The 19,969-nt window shown below is 33.9% G+C and overlaps 1 protein-coding gene across 1 annotated transcript in view; it reads left to right on the forward strand.

The window, feature by feature from the left end:
- Positions 1-19,969, forward strand: part of SNX8 (sorting nexin 8) — a 53,622-nt gene that overhangs the window by 17,465 nt on the left and 16,188 nt on the right. The window contains exons 2-4 of the mRNA XM_052000097.1: positions 13,109-13,299; positions 16,225-16,342; positions 17,807-17,928. Of these exons, the coding sequence (XP_051856057.1) occupies positions 13,109-13,299; positions 16,225-16,342; positions 17,807-17,928 (431 nt within the window). The remainder of the gene's footprint in view (positions 1-13,108; positions 13,300-16,224; positions 16,343-17,806; positions 17,929-19,969) is intronic.

The following is a 19,969-nucleotide window of genomic DNA, read 5'->3' on the forward strand; positions in this document are numbered from 1 at the left end:
GAATGGGAATCATAAATAGCTACTATTCCCATTCTGTCACTGAAGCCCCAGCTATCTCTGTTGCTAATGCAGCCACTGACTCCCACAACCACCTGTAGTTGAAACTTTCATCACCTTTCATCTGGATGATTGCAATACTTCCTTATTGATCTTTCTGCTTTTAATCTCTCCTGTCTCCAATCCATCCTTTGTACAATTGCCAAAATAATCTTCCTTAGGTACAGATCTGATTGTACTACATTGCTCAAAAATATTCAATGGCTTCCTATTGTCCATAGGATAAAATACAAACTTAGTCTGATATTTAAAGTCCTCCACAATCTTCTTCCTATCTGCTCTTCTTCTATAATTTAATAGTTCCCCTCTTAATTAACTAGACACCATCTGCTGCTTCTCTTCATTTGTATAAATTATCCTAATTTGGATATAGACTTCATCCTGAGCTTAAGTGTCATCATTTCCATGTTATCTCCTCTGATCTCAGATTTTTAGTATTTCTCCCTCTTTGTTTTCTTTTTATTTTATGTATATGTTTATATTTGTGTATATATATATATATATATATATATATATATATATATATATATATATGCAAATACACACACACACACACACACACATACACACACACACACACACAGATTTGGGTGTTACCATGTGGTATACCAGTAGAATTTAAGTTCCTGTAGGGTAGCCCTTGTTTTATTTTTGTAATTGTCTTTGTGTGCCTCATTATAAGGCCTTTCATGCTGTAGGCATTTAATAAAGATTTGTTGAATTGTATTTTAATCCTGTCCTTATGCTGCTAATTTAGCCTTCCAGTCTCCATCTTCAACAGCTCTTGTCTCCATGCTGTTGAGTTGTATCTGACTCTTTGACCCCATTTGGGGGTTTCTTGGCAGAAATATTGGAGTGGCTTGTCATTTTTTTTCTCCGGTTCATTTAACAAATGAGGAAACTGAGGCAGAATTAAGTGACTTGCCCAGGGTCACACAGCTGTAAATTGTCTGAAGCCTGATTTGAATTCAGGAAGCTGACTCTTCCTGAATCCAGACTCCATGCCCTATACACTGCACCACCTATCTGCCTGGTGCAGTTTTCCAATTATGTTCTCTGTTGGATTTATTTCCTATGACTCTTGTTGTATACCCTTTCTCTCCAAGCAGCTCCTAGATTCTCATTGGATCCCTGAATGAGAGCCAAGAAAGATATTTCTTCATTTACCATGGCAAACAAAGATGTGTTCATAAAATGGGACTCAGAATGATTTATGAATGGTGATTAGGGCCTCTAATACTATTAGTATTACAGTATTAGTGTATCACCCTTTGTATATAGTTGGAGATGCTTCAAAAAAATCACCTTTTTTCTTTTATATATTATATATCTGTGGTTACTATGTTCTCTTCTAAGAACATTTTTCTCTGTTATGTACCAAAACTATATAATGTTAAAATAAAATGGTTAAGAGGATTACAATTTTGATAGGACATTATTTTTTAAATAGCATAACAAAGCAAAGTATGTTAATATAAGAGAAGAATAAACAAATATTATGGGACTTCAAGTGAATGAGAGGAAACAAAGGGGATCAAAGAAACTTGTAGAACAGATGGAAACTATATTGAAAAATAGGATTTGAAGGGGAGGAGCTTTTCAGTTAGTTGTGTAAACAAAGATGAAATGGGAAAGTACAGGATATGCTTGGAGGTCAATACAATTGGTTAACACAAGAATAGTTTTTACATTTATACCAACTCCTGTGATTTATCTCTTCAGTCTCATTCATTTTTACAGAACAGTTAATTCTTTAAGATATTTGAAATCAAAGGAAGAGTTAAACAATATATTCTTAATTGAAAATAGTTCTTTTTTATGTTCTTTCTGATTATTCCTCATGTGATCAAAGTTCAGTACTGTTGCTAGCATGTGATTAGTTGAACATTCTTGAGTTTAGATTTTATCTTGACAGTTGATAAATTTTTTTAAAATTGTACTTCCCGGCATTTACTCATATAGTTAGATTTCTTGTATGTGTTTGACCATCTATTTTGTGATACTTCCTGTCCCTGACCCCTGAATGAATTTTATTCTTAAACTGGGGTCTTTCCTTGTCACTTAGCACACATTTCAGGCCTGACTGATGATAAATGCACTTTTTATAGCTGCATCTGCTATTAGGCTAAAGTCTTTGGTTATGTCAGATCTTGTCATTATATGTTATCATTATAGAAATCTAAATACCTTTGAAGTTTACAATGCACTTCATCACTTGTTGTTTGAGGGTAGCTCTTCACTTCAAAATCTCTTAATGAAATCTTATGCAGTCCACCTATTGCTATAAATATGATAAACATAAGATAAGAAAAAGCTTTATTTTAATTTTATGTTTCCTATTACATGTTGCTGAGTAATATCTTAAATTTTGGGGAAAACACTTTACCTTGAGAAAGAGAAGAAAAAGCTCAGTATTTTACAGATATCTGGGTCAAGTTCAAATTATTTAGTTGCTTTTAAAAATATATTTTGTTGATGTCTTTTTTTTTTTTTTTTTTTTTTTTAACATTAGAAGAGCAGTAAAGCAAAACCAGGAAATAAAGCAATTAGAAACAGAGCATTATAGGGAACTCGATTTGGGGTCAGAAGTTCTAGGTTCAGTGCTACCTCAGGTACTTATTAGCTATGTGACCCAGACACATCATTTATTATCTCTGTGCCTTAATTTCCTAATTTGTAAAATGAGAGGGTTGGACTAGTTGGATGGTCTCTAAAGTTTTTTCATCTCCAAATCTGTGATTTTTTTGACTTGGGTCTGCTTGGTTATATACCATTCTATATATGCTTCTTAAATTTTATAAATGCAATTTTAAAAAATCTTAACAAATCCAAAGGATTTTATTTTTGTTCAGTTTTAAAGGATAACAAAATCTTAGTTTTATTTATTTATGTGAAAGTTTGTGCCATACTCAGATTTTTTTTTCTTGGCAAATATCAACTTTTGTTTATAATTTAAAAGAAAAATTTTCTTTTTAGTGCTTTCTCAGCAAGAAGCTTTATTATAGTTTCCTTGATTTTTTGCAAAGGGTTTAGACAGGAATTGAATCTATTTGAATAATTACTTACTATTTGGGTGGGTAATAGAGTAACTTGTTTTGCTGAATAAAGTTGAGATTTAAAGGGTTATTTCTTTGAGTACTGTGACCAGGAATTATAGCCATAAGTAGACTTGTAGGCCATTAATATCAGATAATAACAGTTTCACATATATCTTCTTGAAATGAACACTAAAAAAGCTGCTAAATTGTAAATTTGGGAGCACTGTTTTTGAAAATTTCAGGCATTCTTCCTGCAGATCCTGGGGGGCCCAACGTGGAGGTTTCCTTTTCTTTGCTTTCAGGTAACGAGAACTTGAACAGCAGGGAAATCAAATCAGTCAATACTTAAGAAAATTAATTAAAATTATTCACTGGAAGTAGAATACAGAAGCTGAAACTTAAATGCTTTGACTGTATAATGAGAAAACAAGACTCCTTAGAAAAGACCCTAAAATTAGGAAGGATTGAAAGCAAAACGAAAAGAACGACAGAGGATGAGATGGATAGGTAGTGTCATGGAAACAACAAGTATGAACTTGGGCAGACATCAAGAGATCATAGAGAAGAGAAGGTCCTGTAGTGCTATAGTCCATGGATTCACAGAGTCAGGCATGACTGAACAACAAACAAAAACTGGCCTTTTCCTTAGGTGGACTCTTGATTTTGATTTGTTAAGTTTAAATCCTAATTTTATATCATTTCCCACATATCATAGTGCTTCGTGAGAGTTTGTGGAAATGTAAAGACTCCGGTTCCTTTGTTGTTAGTAGTTTGTGTAATCTTACATAAGTTATTATATCATTGTTTAAGTTACAATTTCTCTGTCTTGTGATGCAATTGATGTCCAAGATTACTTCTAACTCTCAGTTTCTATGATCCTAATCCAGAATCTTCTGGGATGTGTTTTCTCTCAGACATAAGTCTATTTTCAGTGATTTCATCAAATCTTAAGAGACTAAGTCTTCTTCCCGGGCAACTAGATGGTGCAGTGGATAGAGTTGCAAGTCAAGAGTCAAGAAGATCCATCTTCTTCAGTTCAGATTTGGTCTCAGTCATTTCTGGTTGGCCCAGTTTGCCTCAGTTTCCTTATCTGTAAAATGAGCTGCAGAAGGAAATGTATCTTTGTCAACAAAACCTCAGATGTGGTCTTTATTGAAAGTTGGATTCAATTGAAAAAAACTGAATAGAAATACTTCACTACTGTTTTTTTCTTTTATGCTATCCTATATTGTCTTTTATTGTCATTCATTTAACAGACAGAAGCAGCAGGAAAATTTTAAAAGACAAGAGAGGTCTCACACTCTTATAAAGACAATTATAGCATTACAACAAAATCATAGCAACTTTCTCATTTTCTCAGTTCTTCTGAGCCTGACATACAAATATGAATTGCTCTTTTTAAATAATGTTTTCCTCTCAATCTATTTTAAAGGAGTGGCAACGAGTGTCATTAAAGGATAGCTGGCAAGTAAAGTTTGAGAACAAGGACAAAATTTACGTTGGGAAAAAGAAGAGCATCTTTTTTTCAATGACTTGGACAAAGGAACTAGATGACAGGCTTTTAAAAATTGCAGTTGACATCAAAGCTAAAAGATATCATTCACTTTGAATAATGAAAATAAGAATTCAGAAAAAATTGAGGAAGTTAGAACATTGGTCCCAAAACAAAGAAGGAATAGCATCACTGCTCTTGGTGGATAAATGACATAAAAAAGGCAGAGCTGTTCATCTCATTTGGCTTCTGTTTTCTCTGACAAGGATAATAATGTTTATTTTATTTTATTTTTTTTCTGGTTCTGGGAATTTTCTTTTCTTTTTTTCTTTTTCTTTTTTTTAAATTTAAATTTTATTTTATTTAATAATAACTTTGTATTGACAGAATCCATGCCAGGGTAATTTTTTACAACATTATCCCTTGCACTTGCTTATGTTTCGATTTTTCCCCTCCCTCCCTCCACCCCCTCCCCTAGATGGCAAGCAGTCCTATATATGTTAAATATGTTGCAGTATATCCTAGATACAATACATATTTGCAGAACCGAACAGTTCTCCTGTTGCACAGGGAGAATTGGATTCAGAAGGTAAAAATAACTCGGGAAGAAAATCAAAAATGCAAATAGTTCACATTCGTTTCCCAGTGTTCCTTCTTTGGGTGTAGCTGTTTCTGTCCATCATTTATCCATTGAAACTCAGTTAGGTCTCTTTGTCATAGAAATCCACTTCCATCAGAATACATCCTCATGCAATATTGTTGTCGAAGTGTATAATGATCTCCTGGTTCTGCTCATCTCACTCAGCATCAGTCCATGTAGGTCTTCCAAGCCTCTCTGTATTCATCCTGCTGGTCATTCCTTACAGAACAATAATATTCCATAACATTCATATACCACAATTTACTCAACCGTTCTCCAATTGATGGGCATCCATTCATTTTCCAGTTTCTAGCTACTACAAACAGGGCTGCTACAAACATTTTGGCACATACAGGTCCCTTTCCCTTTTTTAGTATCTCTTTGGGGTATAAGCCCAATAGAAACACTGCTGGATCAAAGGGTATGCACATTTTGATAACTTTTTGGGCATAATTCCAGATTGCTCTCCAGAATGGTTGGATTCGTTCACAACTCCACCAACAATGCATCAGTGTCCCCGTTTTCCCACATCCCCTCCAACATTCATCATTATTTTTTCCTGTCATCTTAGCCAATCTGACAGGTGTGTAGTGATATCTCAGAGTTGTCTTAATTTGCATTTCTCTGATCAATAATGATTTGGAACACTCTTTCATGTGAGTGGTAATAGTTTCAATTTCATCATCTGAAAATTGTCTGTTCATATCCTTTGACCATTTATCAATTGGAGAATGGCTTGATTTTTTATAAATTTGAGTCAGTTCTCTATATATTTTGGAAATGAGGCCTTTATCAGAACCTTTAATTGTAAAGATGTTTTCCCAGTTTGTTGCTTCCCTACTAATCTTGTTTGCATTCGTTCTATTTGTACAAAGACTTTTTAATTTGATGTAATCAAAATTTTCTATTTTGTGATCAGTAATGGTCTCTAGTTCATCTTTGGTCACAAATTTCTTTCTCCTCCACAAGTCTGAGAGATAAACTATCCTATGTTCCTCTAATTTATTTATAATCTCGTTCTTTATGCCTAGGTCATGGACCCATTTTGATCTTATCTTGGTATATGGTGTTAAGTGTGGGTCCTTGCCTAATTTCTGCCATACTAGTTTCCAGTTATCCCAGCAGTTTTTATCAAATAATGAAATCTTATCCCAAAAGTTAGGATCTTTGGGTTTGTCAAACACTAGATTGCTATAGTTGACTATTCTGTCTTGTGAACCTAACCTTTTCCACTGATCAACTAATCTATTTCTTAGCCAATACCAAATGATTTTGGTGACTGCTGCTTTATAATATAATTTTAGATCAGGTACAACTAGACCACCTTCATTTGATTTTTTTTTTTCATTAATTCCCTTGAGATTCTCGACTTTTTATTGTTCCATATGAATTTTGTTGTTATTTTTTCTAGATCATTAAAATATTTTCTTGGAAGTCTGATTGGTATAGCACTAAATAAATAGATTAGTTTAGGGAGTATTGTCATCTTTATTATATTCACTCAGCCTATCCAAGAGCACTTAATATTTTTCCAATTATTTAAGTCTGACTTTATTTGTGTGGAAACTTTTTTGTAATTTTGCTCAAATAATTCCTGACTTTCCTTTGGTAGGTAGATTCCCAAATATTTTATGCTATCAACAGTTATTTTGAATGGAATTTTTCTTTGTATCTCTTGCTCTTGGATTTTGTTGGTGATGTATAAAAATGCTGAGGATTTATGGGGATTTATTTTGTATCCTGCTACTTTGCTAAAATTATGAATTATTTCTAATAGCTTTTTAGTAAAATCTCTGGGGTATACCATCATATTATCTGCAAAGAGTAATAGTTTGATTTCCTCATTGCCTACTCTAATTCCTTTTATCTCTTTCTCGACTCTTATTGCAGAGGCTGATAATAATGTTTATGTAGGAAAAGACAGCGCAAAAAGGGTCACTAAAGAATTGATACTTCCTTAGTATAGTAAAAACGAAATAGTAATAAAGCACCGTGCTGTTTTTGATCAGTTCAAGTCACCTAGACATCAAATTAACTACTCATTAAGGGACCGTGCACTGACAATTGTGAATGCTGAGTCACTGTCAAGCATCTTTGAAAGATTGTGGATTTTCTAGATAGCGCAGGATTAGAAAAGGGCAATTTTTTTTTTTTTTGTTTATAATAGAATTGTTTTTTACTAATAACTTATTTTTCAAAATATATGCAAAGATAGTTTTCACCATTCACTCTTGCAACATCTTGTGTTTCATAAAATAATCAATTTAAAAGGAAAGAGAACGGATTCAACAAATTATAGTGAGCTCAATTTCGAATTCTGATAAAGTTTTAGAATATATTAATTAAAAAGATGGCAAATCACTATCCACAAAAGAATATATTGTAAAAAATCAACATAGCTTCAAGAAAAGCCCATTCTGAACTAAATTCAGTTCTTTTTTTTTGACAGGGTTGTTATATTAACAGATTAGGGAAATATTGTCATTACACTTAGTCTTTGTTCTTCTTATACAAAATATGGAGTGAAAATATGGAGACTAGACAATATACCACATAGATCAATTAAAAACTTGTTGAGTGGCTGACCCTAAAGAGTAGTCATAAATGTTTTGATATCAGCTTGGAAGGATCTCCAGAACAGTGTCCTAGAGAGTTTTAATTAACCTTGTTAATGTTAATTTTTTTTAATGACAAAAGAAATAGTTGTGCTTAAAAAGTATCAATTTACATGAAAGCTAAGAGGATTATTTTTTTTTAATAATTTTTTATTGATAGAACGCATGCCAGGGTAATTTTTTACAGCATTATCCCTTGCATTCATTTCTGTTCCGATTTTTCCCCTCCCTCCCTCCACCCCTTCCCCCAGATGGCAAGAGTCCTTTACATGTTGAATGGGTTGCAGTATATCCTAGATACAATATATGTGTGCAGAACCAAACAGTTTTCTTGTTGCACAGGGAGAATTGAATTCAGAAGGTATAAATAACCCGGGAGGAAAAACATAAATGCAAGCAGTTTATATTCATTTCCAGTGTTCTTTCTCTGGGTGTAGCTGCTTCTGTCCATCTTTGATCAATTAAGGTTCTCTTTATCAAAGAGGTCCACTTCCATCACAATACATCCTCAAACAGTATCATTGTTGAGGTATATAATGATCTCCTGGTTCTGCTCATTTCACTCAGCATCAGTTCATGTAAGTCTCGCCAGTCCTCTCTGTATTCATCCTGCTGGTCGTTCCTTACAGAACAATAATATTCCATAATGTTCATATACCACAATTTACTCAACCATTCTCCAATTGATGGACATCCTTTCATTTTCCAGCTTCTAGCCACTACAAACAGGGCTGCCACAAACATTTTGGCACATACAGGTCCCTTTCCTTTCTTTAGTATCTCTTTAGGGTATAAGCCCAGTAGAAACACTGCTGGATCAAAGGGTATGTGCAGTTTGATTTAGCGCTATACCAATCAGACTCCCAAAAAACTACTTTGATGAATTAGAAAAAATAACAACAAAATTCATATGGAAAAACAAAAGGTCAAGAATTTCAAGGGAATTAATGAAAAAAAAATCAAATGAAGGTGGCCTAGCTGTACCAGATCTAAAATTATATTATAAAGCAGCGGTTACTAAAACCATCTGGTATTGGCTAAGAAATAGACTAGTTGATCAATGGAATAAGTTAGGTTCAAAGGACAAAACAGCCAATAACTTTAATAATATAGTGTTTGACAAACCCAAAGACACCAGTTTCTGGGATAATAATGCATTATTTGACAAAAATTGCTGGGAAGGATGCCCATCAATTGGAGAATGGCTGGGTAAATTGTGGTATATGAATGTTATGGAATATTATTGCTCTGTAAGGAATGAACAGCAGGATGAATACAGAGGGGACTGGAGAGACTTACATGAACTGTTGCTAAGTGAGATGAGCAGAACCAGGAGATCATTATACACTTCGACAACGATATTGTATGAGGATGTATTCTGATGGAAGTGGATTTCTCTGACAAAGAGACTTAACTGAGTTTCATTGGATAAATGATGGACAGAAACAGCTACACCCAAAGAAGGAATACTGGGAAATGAATGTGAACTATTTGATTTTTGATTTTCTTCCCGAGTTATTTTTACCTTCTGAATCCAATTCTCCCTGTGCAGCGGGAGAATTGTTCGGTTCTGCAAATATGTATTGTATCTAGGATATGCTGCAACATATTTAACATATATAGGACTGCTTGCCATCTTGGGGGGGGGGAGGGAGGGAGGGGAAAAAACGAAACATAAGTGATTACAAGGGATAATGATGTGTAAAAATTATCCTGGCATGGATTCTGTCAATACAAAGTTATTATTAAATAAAATTAAATTTAAAAAAAAAATTGCTGGGAAAATTGGAAATCAGTATGGCAGAAACTAGGCATTGACCCACACTTAACACCGTACACCAAGATAAGGTCAAAATGGGTTCATTATCTAGGCATAAAGAATGAGATGATAAATAAATTGGAAGAGCATAGGATAGTTCACCTGTCAGACCTGTGGAAGAGGGGGGAATTTATGACCAAAGAAGAACTAGAGATCACTATTGACCACAACATAGAAAATTTTGATTATATCAAACTGAAAAGTTTTTGTACAAACAAAACAAATGCAAACAAGATTAGAAGGGAAACAATAAACTGGGAAAACATTTTTACAATCAAAAGTTCTGATAAAGGCCTCATTTCCAAAATATATAGAGAACTGACCCTAATCTATAAGAAATCAAACCATTCTCCAATTGATAAATGGTCAAAGGATATGAACAGACAATTCTCAGATGAAGAGATTGAAACTATTTATAGACCTATGAAAATATGCTCCAAATCATTATTAATCAGAGAAATGCAAATTAAGACAACTCTGAGATACCACTACACACCTGTCAGATTGGCTAGAATGACAGGGAAAGATAATGGGGAATGTTGGAGGGGATGTGGGAAAACAGGGACACTGATACATTGTTGGTGGAATTGTGAACACATCCAGCCATTCTGGAGAGCAATTTGGAACTATGCTCAAAAAGTTATCAAACTGTGCATACCCTTTGATCCAGCAGTGTTTCTACTGGGCTTATACCCCAAAGAGATACTAAAGAAAGGAAAGGGACCTGTATGAGCTAAGAGGATTATTAACATGGGATAACAAAATCAGGATTTGAAAAGATCTCAGCAGGTTAGAACATTGGGATGGAATATAATGGGAATAAATATAAAGCCTTGCAATGGGGTTAAAAAAATCAATTTCACAAGTACAGGATGGAGCAGGTATGGCTGGATAGCAGTTACGAGTAATATGTTGGGTTTCAGGGGACTGAAAACTCAGTATGATGTCCCAGTGTAGTATAAAAATTTTTAAAAGCTAATACAATCCCATAGTTTAGTAAGAAGGACAATTTTCAAGACTAGAGATGTAATAATAACACTGAGGTACTTGGCTTTGTTTAGACACTACCTAGAATATTGCATTGGGTTGTATACACCTCTTTAAAAAAAAACCTGAACTAAGCAAGCATCAAATAAAATGAACATTTTCATAGACATAGAAAAGAAAGAGGATTGATTGTGTACATAGCTATGAAGGTCTATTGTGTACAACTTCCTTTCTTTTATTATATTACATATTATAAATCACAAATACCAATTTTATCAATACATAATAAATTAAAAACATAACTTTTGAAGCTGTCCTATGTCTGTGAGTTTGCACTTCCTTTTATTCTTGTTTGTGCATTTAGAAATGCTTCAGTAGCTCCCTTTACCCTCCTTTTTGGGGCAGTCTTATTCCTATCCTCTTTTCCTCTCAAACCTTCCCTACTTGGAGAAAAAAAGCAAAATCTTTATAACACATTTGTATAGTCAAGCAAAACTTTTGCCCCCACTTTTGCCATGATCAGAAATGTGTATCCTTACTCATTTTGAGTCCATCACTTCCTTTATAGGAGGTGGTTTAACTCATCATTGATCATTGAATTCATCACTTTTTGAGTCTTGGAAATATGTTTGTCTTTACAAATTGCTGAATTATTCTATGATTTATTAGGTTCTGCTCACTTCTTTCTGGATTAGTTCTAAGTCTTCCTAGATTTTTCTGAAACTCTCCTTTTCATTCATGATGCAATTATATTCTACTAAATTTCCAAATCATGTGTTCAGGCTTTTTTCAATTGATAGATTGCCTTGTAGAGGAAAGAAAATAAGGATTTTGCCAAAAGGGGAAAGATTGTGAAAGGCTTTGAGATTATGCTGTATGAGATTTGAATAAGTGCTGTCATAGGAAAGAGGGAATATATCTGCTCCATTTAGCCACAGAGGACAGAACTAGGAGATGGGCGGAAATTAAGGCTGACAATAAAGACAAACTTTCTAAAAGAGCTATCTACAAGAAGACGCTGGGAAGTGCAGTGGCTTTGTGTCTCTTCTCCCACTTCCCACTAGAGATCTTCAAGGAAAACCTGAATGACTTCTTATTTTCAAAATACATGCAAAGGTAGTTTTCAACATTCACCCTTGAAAAACCTTGCATTACAAAATTTTCTCCCTCCCATTATTCTCCCCTAGGAAACAAAACACGTGCAATTCTTCTGTACATATTTCCACATTTATTATGCTGCAGAAAAAAAATCAGATCAAAAAGAAAGTGAGAAAAAAAAAAGCAAGCAACAACAAAAAAATTGAAAATACTAAGTTGTGATCCACGTTTAGTCCCAACAATCTTTTTCTGGATGCAGATGGCTCTCTGTATTACAAGTCTATGAGAATTGGCCTAAATCACCTTATTGTAGAAAAGAGCCATGTTCATTAGACATGTTGAAATTCACAAAGTCGCCTTATTGCTGTGTACAATGATCTCCTAGTTCTGTTTACTTTACTCAGCATCAGTCATGTAAGTCTCTCCAGGCTTCTCTGAAATCATCCTGCTGGTCATTTCTTACAGAACAATAATATTCCATAACATTCATATACCACAATTTATTCAGCCATTCTGCAACTGATGGGCATTCACTTAGTTTCCAATTTCTTGCCACTACAAAGAGACCTGCCACAAACATTCTTGCACATACAGGTCCCTTTCCTCTTTTATGATCTCTTTGGGAAACAGACCCAATAGAGTCTTTGCTGGATCAAAGGGTATGCACAGAATGATAGTCCTTTGGGCCCAGTCTGGATGACTTATTGTTGGGGATTTTGTAGCTTGGATTCTTGTTCAAGAATGGGTTAGATTAGATAACCTCTGAGGCTTCTTCCAAGTATGAGAGATACTGGGGAAATTGTTAAGTTCATTATTTTTTCTCCTCATTTTGATACCTCTTAATGGTAGAAGGGATTTTTAAAAAAATAATTAAAGCATGTTTAAAATAATAAAGAATATTCCATAACACTGACTCCAGGAGAGTATCAGATTTCATTCTGTGAGGGAGTAGTTTTCTTGAGCAATTTCCAGAAAGGAAGTGTACACATCTGCTGATTCACAGGCAAGTGGGGAGCCCAACTGACTGGTGCTTGGAATGTGCAGAAAGGCATTTCAGCTGAGCTGTGAATCTAGAATGAATGAGTATGTGTAATATGTGCAAGGAGTGGATTGGTTGCATTGTTTGGTCAGAGTCCAGATGCTGAGGAAGCATATAGTGAAGAGAAGGGGAAGCAGATCAGAGCTTGCTTCTTCCTAAGCTTTTTTTTTTTTTTAATTTTATTGATAATTTTTTTTTTTGTATTTTCCTCTGTAACCTTCTGACTTATCCTAAAGAGTTGTCTCATGTGATGACTTTTTTTTTTAAATCCTAAAGAAAAAAGTCCTAAACTGCTTTTAATGTGTTCTCTGTTTATTCTTCAGACTTGCCAAAGCCTCAGGTAGTCCAACAGAAAGAGCCAGATTCATTTCGAATGCAGATGCCTCAAGGAAACCCGTTACTGCTGTCTTACACCCTTCAGGAGCTGCTGGCCAGGGACACTGTGCAGGTGGAGATTATTCCTGAGAAGAAGGGCCTCTTCCTGAAACATGTGGAGTATGAAGTTTCAAGCCTGGTAATGAATTTCTATATGATAGGAAAATGAAAGAAGGAGGTGGGAAAGAAGTACAGAAAAATCACGGTTTGCAATTGTATTAAGTTGAAGTGTTCAAAAGTAAGGGAAAAAAATAAGGTAGCAATCTCTTAAAGAGTTGTGTTCCTCATGTAATCCTGCCCTGCAACATCCCTGCTAATTAATTATCCTAACTACTGTCCCAAAGTGTCTTTTATAGTCTTTATTATGACCATCTCTCAAGGATAGACATGAATTAGCTTAATTTATTTTGGCAATAATTTTGAAATTTTAGAAAACAACTGCGTACTAGAATGTGGGGCTAAGTAGTTTCTTTTGATTTTAAATTAAACTCCATGGGGAGAAGGATCAGAATGAAGTCTTTTCTGTGCTTTTATAATTCTTTAGAAGAAGTATATAACTCCCCCAAAATAATGGTTATCAGGCTGGAGTCTTTTTTTATAGAACCTTTATACTTTAATAATGTAAATTATCTGATTACTTAGGCATAAGACATTCCTCTCCCTCTATACTCTTTCTAGTTGACTTGCTGTTTCTTATATATGACATTCCACCTCGTACCCTTGTGCATTCATAAAGGTTGTTCTTCCTTATAGTTGAAATATTCTTCCCCCTCCTCTTTGCCTTTTGGAATGCACCCATTCTTCCTTCAAAACTCAGTTCATGTGCTGCCTCCTTCAGGTCATTCAAGTTTAAAACCTGAGAAATCAGACTCAATTTTCACTTTGCCTCACCTTCCATGTCCAATCAGTTGTCAACTCTTGCCAATTCTACCTTCACACTATCTCTTGAATACATCCTTTTCTCTCCCACTGCATACCTATTATCATGGTCCTTGTCATCCTTTTTCTGGACATCTGTACCTTGAGTAACTTGAGTAACTCCCTTCTCTAATTTAGTTCTTCCCATATAACTCCCAAAGTTGTATTCCTAAGTATGGCTATGACCACATCACTTGCTTGCTCAATAAATTCTAGTGTTTTCCAGTTGTCTTTAGGATTCAATACAAACTCTTCTCTGACATTTAAAGTCCTTAATTGGCTGACTCCAAACTACCTTTCCAGGTTCATTACATATTTGTTCCTCTGTATGTACTCTGTGATCTAGTCAAACTGTTCTTTACATGGAACATTTTTTCATTTAGGTGCCTTTGCCCAAATTGCCTCCCCACACCAAGGTACACTCCTTCCTTGTCCTGCTCTTGGATCCTTTGGCTTCCTTCAAAGTTCAGCTCCAACAGAATCTCTTATGTAGTACTTTTCAAGTTCTACTCCATTGCTAGTATTCCCTTCTCAAGACTTAGCTTGTATTTATCTTTCATACACTTTCTCTGTATTTAGATAGATATTTATTGTCTCCTCCTTTAGAATTACCTTTTATTTATTTTTCATATTTTTTCTGGATCCTTAAACATCTCCTCCTTTAGAATGAGCTCTCTGAAGGAAGGAACTTTTTTTTTGAATTTCCATCTCTGGTGTCTAGAACTGTGTTTGACATGTAATAATCATTTGATGAATACTTGTTGATTGCTTTATTGATTTAAGAATTAGCCTTTTCTTATTATATAGTTGTTGTTGCCCCCCAAATCACTGTTTGTGTACAATATGTGTACATATTGTCTCCTTATTAGGTCTTTGAGAATAGACTTTGTTTAATTTTTATATTTGTATCGCCAACGGTAAGTACAATGCCTAGCATGTAGCAAGAAGTTAATAAATGCTTATTAGTTGATCTATGATAGTTTTGACTCAGTCATAGAAAATTATAATAGTGTATTTTGTTTTTTATCTTTGGGATGAGCCTATCCGTGAAATATAATAGAGTAGGGGCAGCTAGGTGGCGCAGTGGATAGAGCACCAGCCCTGAAGTCAGGAGGACCGGAGTTCAAATCTGGTCTCAGACACTGTCTAGCTGTGTGATCCTGGGCAATTCACTTAACCCCAATTGCCTCAGCAAAAAAAAAAAAAAAAAGAAATATAATAGAGAACTGTTCCATTATATAGTATTTGTATTCAAGGGACCCATTAGAAGTAGATGAAAGAGGAGGTTCCATGAGCTGGATCACTGTTCATAGCTACATTTCCACATAAAATCTCTTGCTACAAAGCAGCATAGAAGAAATTATAATAATATAGTTAAGAAGTGATGAGGGCCAGAACTAGAGTATTGGTAGTTGGAGTGTAGAGAAGTAGAAGTGAAAGATGTTATTAAGTTAGAATTGACCAGATTTGCCATCTTATTAGATATGGGAGTATGGGGGAAAGGGAAAAGACAAATTGGGGAAAAGTGAAGATGTTTTTCAGGGAAGGGCATGAATGAGAACCATAGGAGGATATGCAGGAGGATAAGACCAAAGATTGCAATAAAAATCTAGTTTTTTTAAAGTACTGCTTGCCCTAGCATTGATCAAAGACTTGGGTAGTGAGCCTTATCTAAAATGAAATACTTTATGCTGAGAGTGAGGAATATTTTGTTTTTAAATGGCTTCATTATGAGTCAAAAAAGAAACATGGTACATGAGATGTAGCTACAATTTTACTTGCCTGTTGGTTATCTCTTTTATGGGTAAGAAGCTCTTATATACTTCTGAAAGTTTTGTAGAGTCCAAAGACCTTTTCAGTAGGTCCTTTGGGTTTTTTTTAATCTTTATTTTCCAACATTGGAGTGCTAATAATAACTCATATAGAATAAAAGCATCATGATATTAAAAATTTGATAATAACATGAATCTGTTTTGAAGAAATCATTAGATTTCTTTTTCCCTTAGCGTAAGGAGGAATCATTAGAAAATTGGTGAAATGGTGCTCATTACTTTTTACTTATTGTTGAGGTAGAAAGAAGGAAAGCATGAATAATGGGATCTGGTCATTATTACTATCCATTTTGAGTATTAATTTTTTTTTCTAGCGCTTCAAGTCATCCGTGTACAGAAGGTATAATGACTTTGTGGTCTTCCATGAGATACTGCTACAAAAGTTCCCCTATCGAATGGTGCCAGCACTTCCACCCAAGAGAATGCTGGGAGGTAAAGCTGGATTTTCTGGCAAATGGAATGGCAGAAAGGAAAACAGCATCATTATGTTAAAGTTTACTTAATTATTGTAATTCAAATAGTAGTAGTTTTTTGTTAGCATAATCTTTCATTTCAAATCTCCATGGGCATTTAGGTTCCACTCTTGGATTAATGCATTTTCTTGCCCTGCCATTTCATTGACATCCTTGGTAACCTAGAATTTGGAATGGGTAGAAAGAAAGATGCTTTGTAATGAATTATACACATCATATACTCCTTTTGAGGAGTCCAAAGAATGCCATACATAGCATGAAACAGAAAACATAAAATAACTTCTGAATTTACCAAAGATTTTCAATTTTTGTTTGCTAAAGTTAGAGAATTAGATAGATTTGGAATCTGGACAGCATTAAAGCAAAGACTTGTTTTTAATCCAGCTTCTGATAAATATTAACAGTAGGATATTGGGTAAGTCACTTAGCCCCTTGATTAAGAGGCAATTCTCCACAACTATAAACCACATATATGTTGTATGTAGCATTGGAGGTAGTTTCTATAAAAGTATGTTCTCACATTGATGAAATTACAGATCAGGAATAAAAAATGAAAACAAAAATTCATTTAGTAACTCTAAAAATTTTAAATAGCATAAAAAGATACTTGATTATATTTAAAAGAAAAATTAATCATTCAATGGAAGTCTTATCATTTGATTTTTTAAAATAATGTGTATTATTAGTGAGTAGGCCCAAGAATTCTTTAGTATAAAATATAAGCTCCTATTTTCTTTTTCTCCCTTAAGTAGAAAAAAGTATGAATGAAAACCTTTAATTTGAAGCCATTATAAAATAGACTAGGCTAGGACTTGCAAGTTTCAGGAAGTAGAATTGATTTTAATTAAGATGTAAAAGTACAACAGAACTCATTTATTCATAACAAGAAGGCTTTTATTTAGTTGTACATAGCTTGCAATCCAATTTAGTTCCCAGTCTGTTATATAGCAAACAAGATTTGTTGTTTTCCTCATCAGTGCCTAACTTTTCAAAATATGGCTAGTTCCATTAGTGCAAATAATAAAGTCCACAAAATGGTTGCTATTTGAATTTACAGTTGTGTAAATTATGTTATTTGTTCCAACTCAATAGAAATATGCAGTTCAAATTAAAATGAGTATAGCATTGGTTATTTGTACAAAGTGAAACCTGGCAGTAATAAGTAGAACATGTGTCTCCTGCCTTTCCTGAATTTCCAAAGCTTCTTTGGCTTTGTTGTGTTGATGATGCTTATGTTCCTAGGATTAGGAACTCATTGAGCCAATTTGGAAAATTGTGAACTTTATTTCCGTGTACCAGATTCAGGATTGTTTGAATGTAGAAAGAATGTAGTTACTGAGGATGGTAAGACCTCCAGTTTTGATGAGATTGAGGGACAATAGAATTTCTTTTGTAAATGTTCATACAGTTTTATTTCCTCTAGCTGACAGAGAGTTCATTGAGACTAGACGGAGAGCTTTGAAACGCTTCATTAACCTGGTGGCTCGACATCCCCCTTTCTCAGAGGATGTGGTCCTGAAGCTGTTCCTCTCATTCAGTGGCTCAGTAAGTATTTTTTAAAAGAACATCAATGTGAATTTTACATCCCACTTGTGTAGTAGAATAAGTTTTTTTCTGCTCATAAAAATTTTTTACTTTTCATTTCCTTTTCTTTTTCTATCATTTGTGTTTTGCTTTTGACTTTTAAGCACAGATATATTTTTAATTGTTTATTATTGTTTTTAAGTTATAACTGTACATTCATATTTTTACATATTTCCATGAGTCATGTTGTGAGGAAAAAATCAGAACAAAGGGGGAAAACCATTGGGTGGGGGGAGAGGAGGAAAGAAAAAAAGGTGAAAACAGTATGCTTTAATCAGCATTCAGTGTTCATAGTTCTCACAAAAAGAGAATGGCATTTTCCATCCAAAGTTTATTGGATCATTAAATTGCTGAAAAGGGCCAAGTCTGTCAGAGTTGATCATCACACAATTTTGCTTTTACTGTATATGTTCTTGTCCTGGTTCTGCTTGCTTTACTCAGCATCAGTTCATATACATATTTCACGTTTTTTTTTTTTTTTTCAAATCAGCATGTTCACCATTTTAAAATTTTCAGTAGTATTTCATTTTTTCAATTACATGAAAAAATAGTTTTCAACATTCATTTTTGTAAGACTTTGTGTTCCTCATTTTTGTAAGACTTTGTGTTCCACATTTTTCTCCTTTTCTCCCTCTTCCCCAGGACAGCAAGTAATCTCATATAGGTTAAATATGTGCAGTTTTATTAAACATATTTCTATATTTGTCATATTGTATAAGTAAAATCAGACCAAAAGGGAGAAAAAACATAAGAAAGAAAACAAACAAACAAAAAGGTGAAAATGTTATGTTTCAAACCACATTCAGTCTCCATAGTTTTCTCTTTGGATGGGAATGGTATTTTTCATCCCAACTGTATCAGAATTGCCTTGAATCACTGCATTGTTAAGAAGAGCCAAGTCCATCACAACTGTGATTATCTCTGTGTGATCATCACATAATCTTGTTATTATGTATAGTGTTCTCCTGGTTCTGCTCACTTCACTCTGCATTAATTAGTTCATGTAGGTCTTTCCAGACTTTTCTGAAATCGGTCTACTCATCATTTCTTATAGAACATAATAGTCCATTACATTTACATACCATAACTTATTTAGCCTTAATTTGCATTTCTCTAATCGGTAATGATTTAGAGCTTTTTTTATATGACTTGAAGCAGCTTTAATTTTTTCATCTGAAAAGTTCATATCCTTTGACTATTTATTAGTTAGGAAAAGACTTATTCTTATGAATTTAATTCAGTTCTCTATGTATTTTAGAAATGAGGCCTTTGTTAGAAACACTGACTGTAAAAAAAATTTTTCCCAGCTTTCCTCTTCCCTTCTGATCTTGGCTATGTTACCTTTGTTTGCACAAACCTTTTTAACTTAATGTAATCAAAATTAACCATTTTGCATTTTATAATGTTTTCTTCTTTGGCCATAAATCCTTCTCTTCTCTACAGAACTGACAGGTAGACTATCCCTTGCTCTTCTAATTTGCTTATAGTATCAAGAAAGTGGATTTCTTATAATTGCCTGAAAGAAATTTACCTCATGTTGAATACTCATTTGAGAGCTATACTTGGTTATGTCAATATAGCATTTAGACTTATTTTTGTTAGAAATGCTGCATATTTTAATTGTAATTGTAATCAGTGGTAGGATTTAAAGACTATTTACATACAAATATATCCCTTGGATTATGTAGTTATATGTATTCCAGGTGTTATTAAAACCAAAAAAAAAAACGGTGTTTAGACAGAAAATCAAACACTATGGTGTTTTATTGATTTTTTTTTAACATAGTTATCACTTCCCAGTGACTTTATATCACACAAAATCTTTTCTCATAACAAAGAAACATAGCAAAACAACTTAATGCAATTGCCATGTTTTTAACCATTTTTTAACTAACAAAGATCTAGTGGTAATTTGAGAATCAGATTTGTGGGAAATAGATAAAAATCATTCAATAAATAAGCTGGTCCGTCATTAAGCATTTATAAAGTACTTGCTAAGTAT

Source organism: Antechinus flavipes, chromosome 1 (assembly GCF_016432865.1).
Source record: "Antechinus flavipes isolate AdamAnt ecotype Samford, QLD, Australia chromosome 1, AdamAnt_v2, whole genome shotgun sequence".
Classification (NCBI taxonomy): Eukaryota; Metazoa; Chordata; class Mammalia; order Dasyuromorphia; family Dasyuridae; genus Antechinus; species Antechinus flavipes.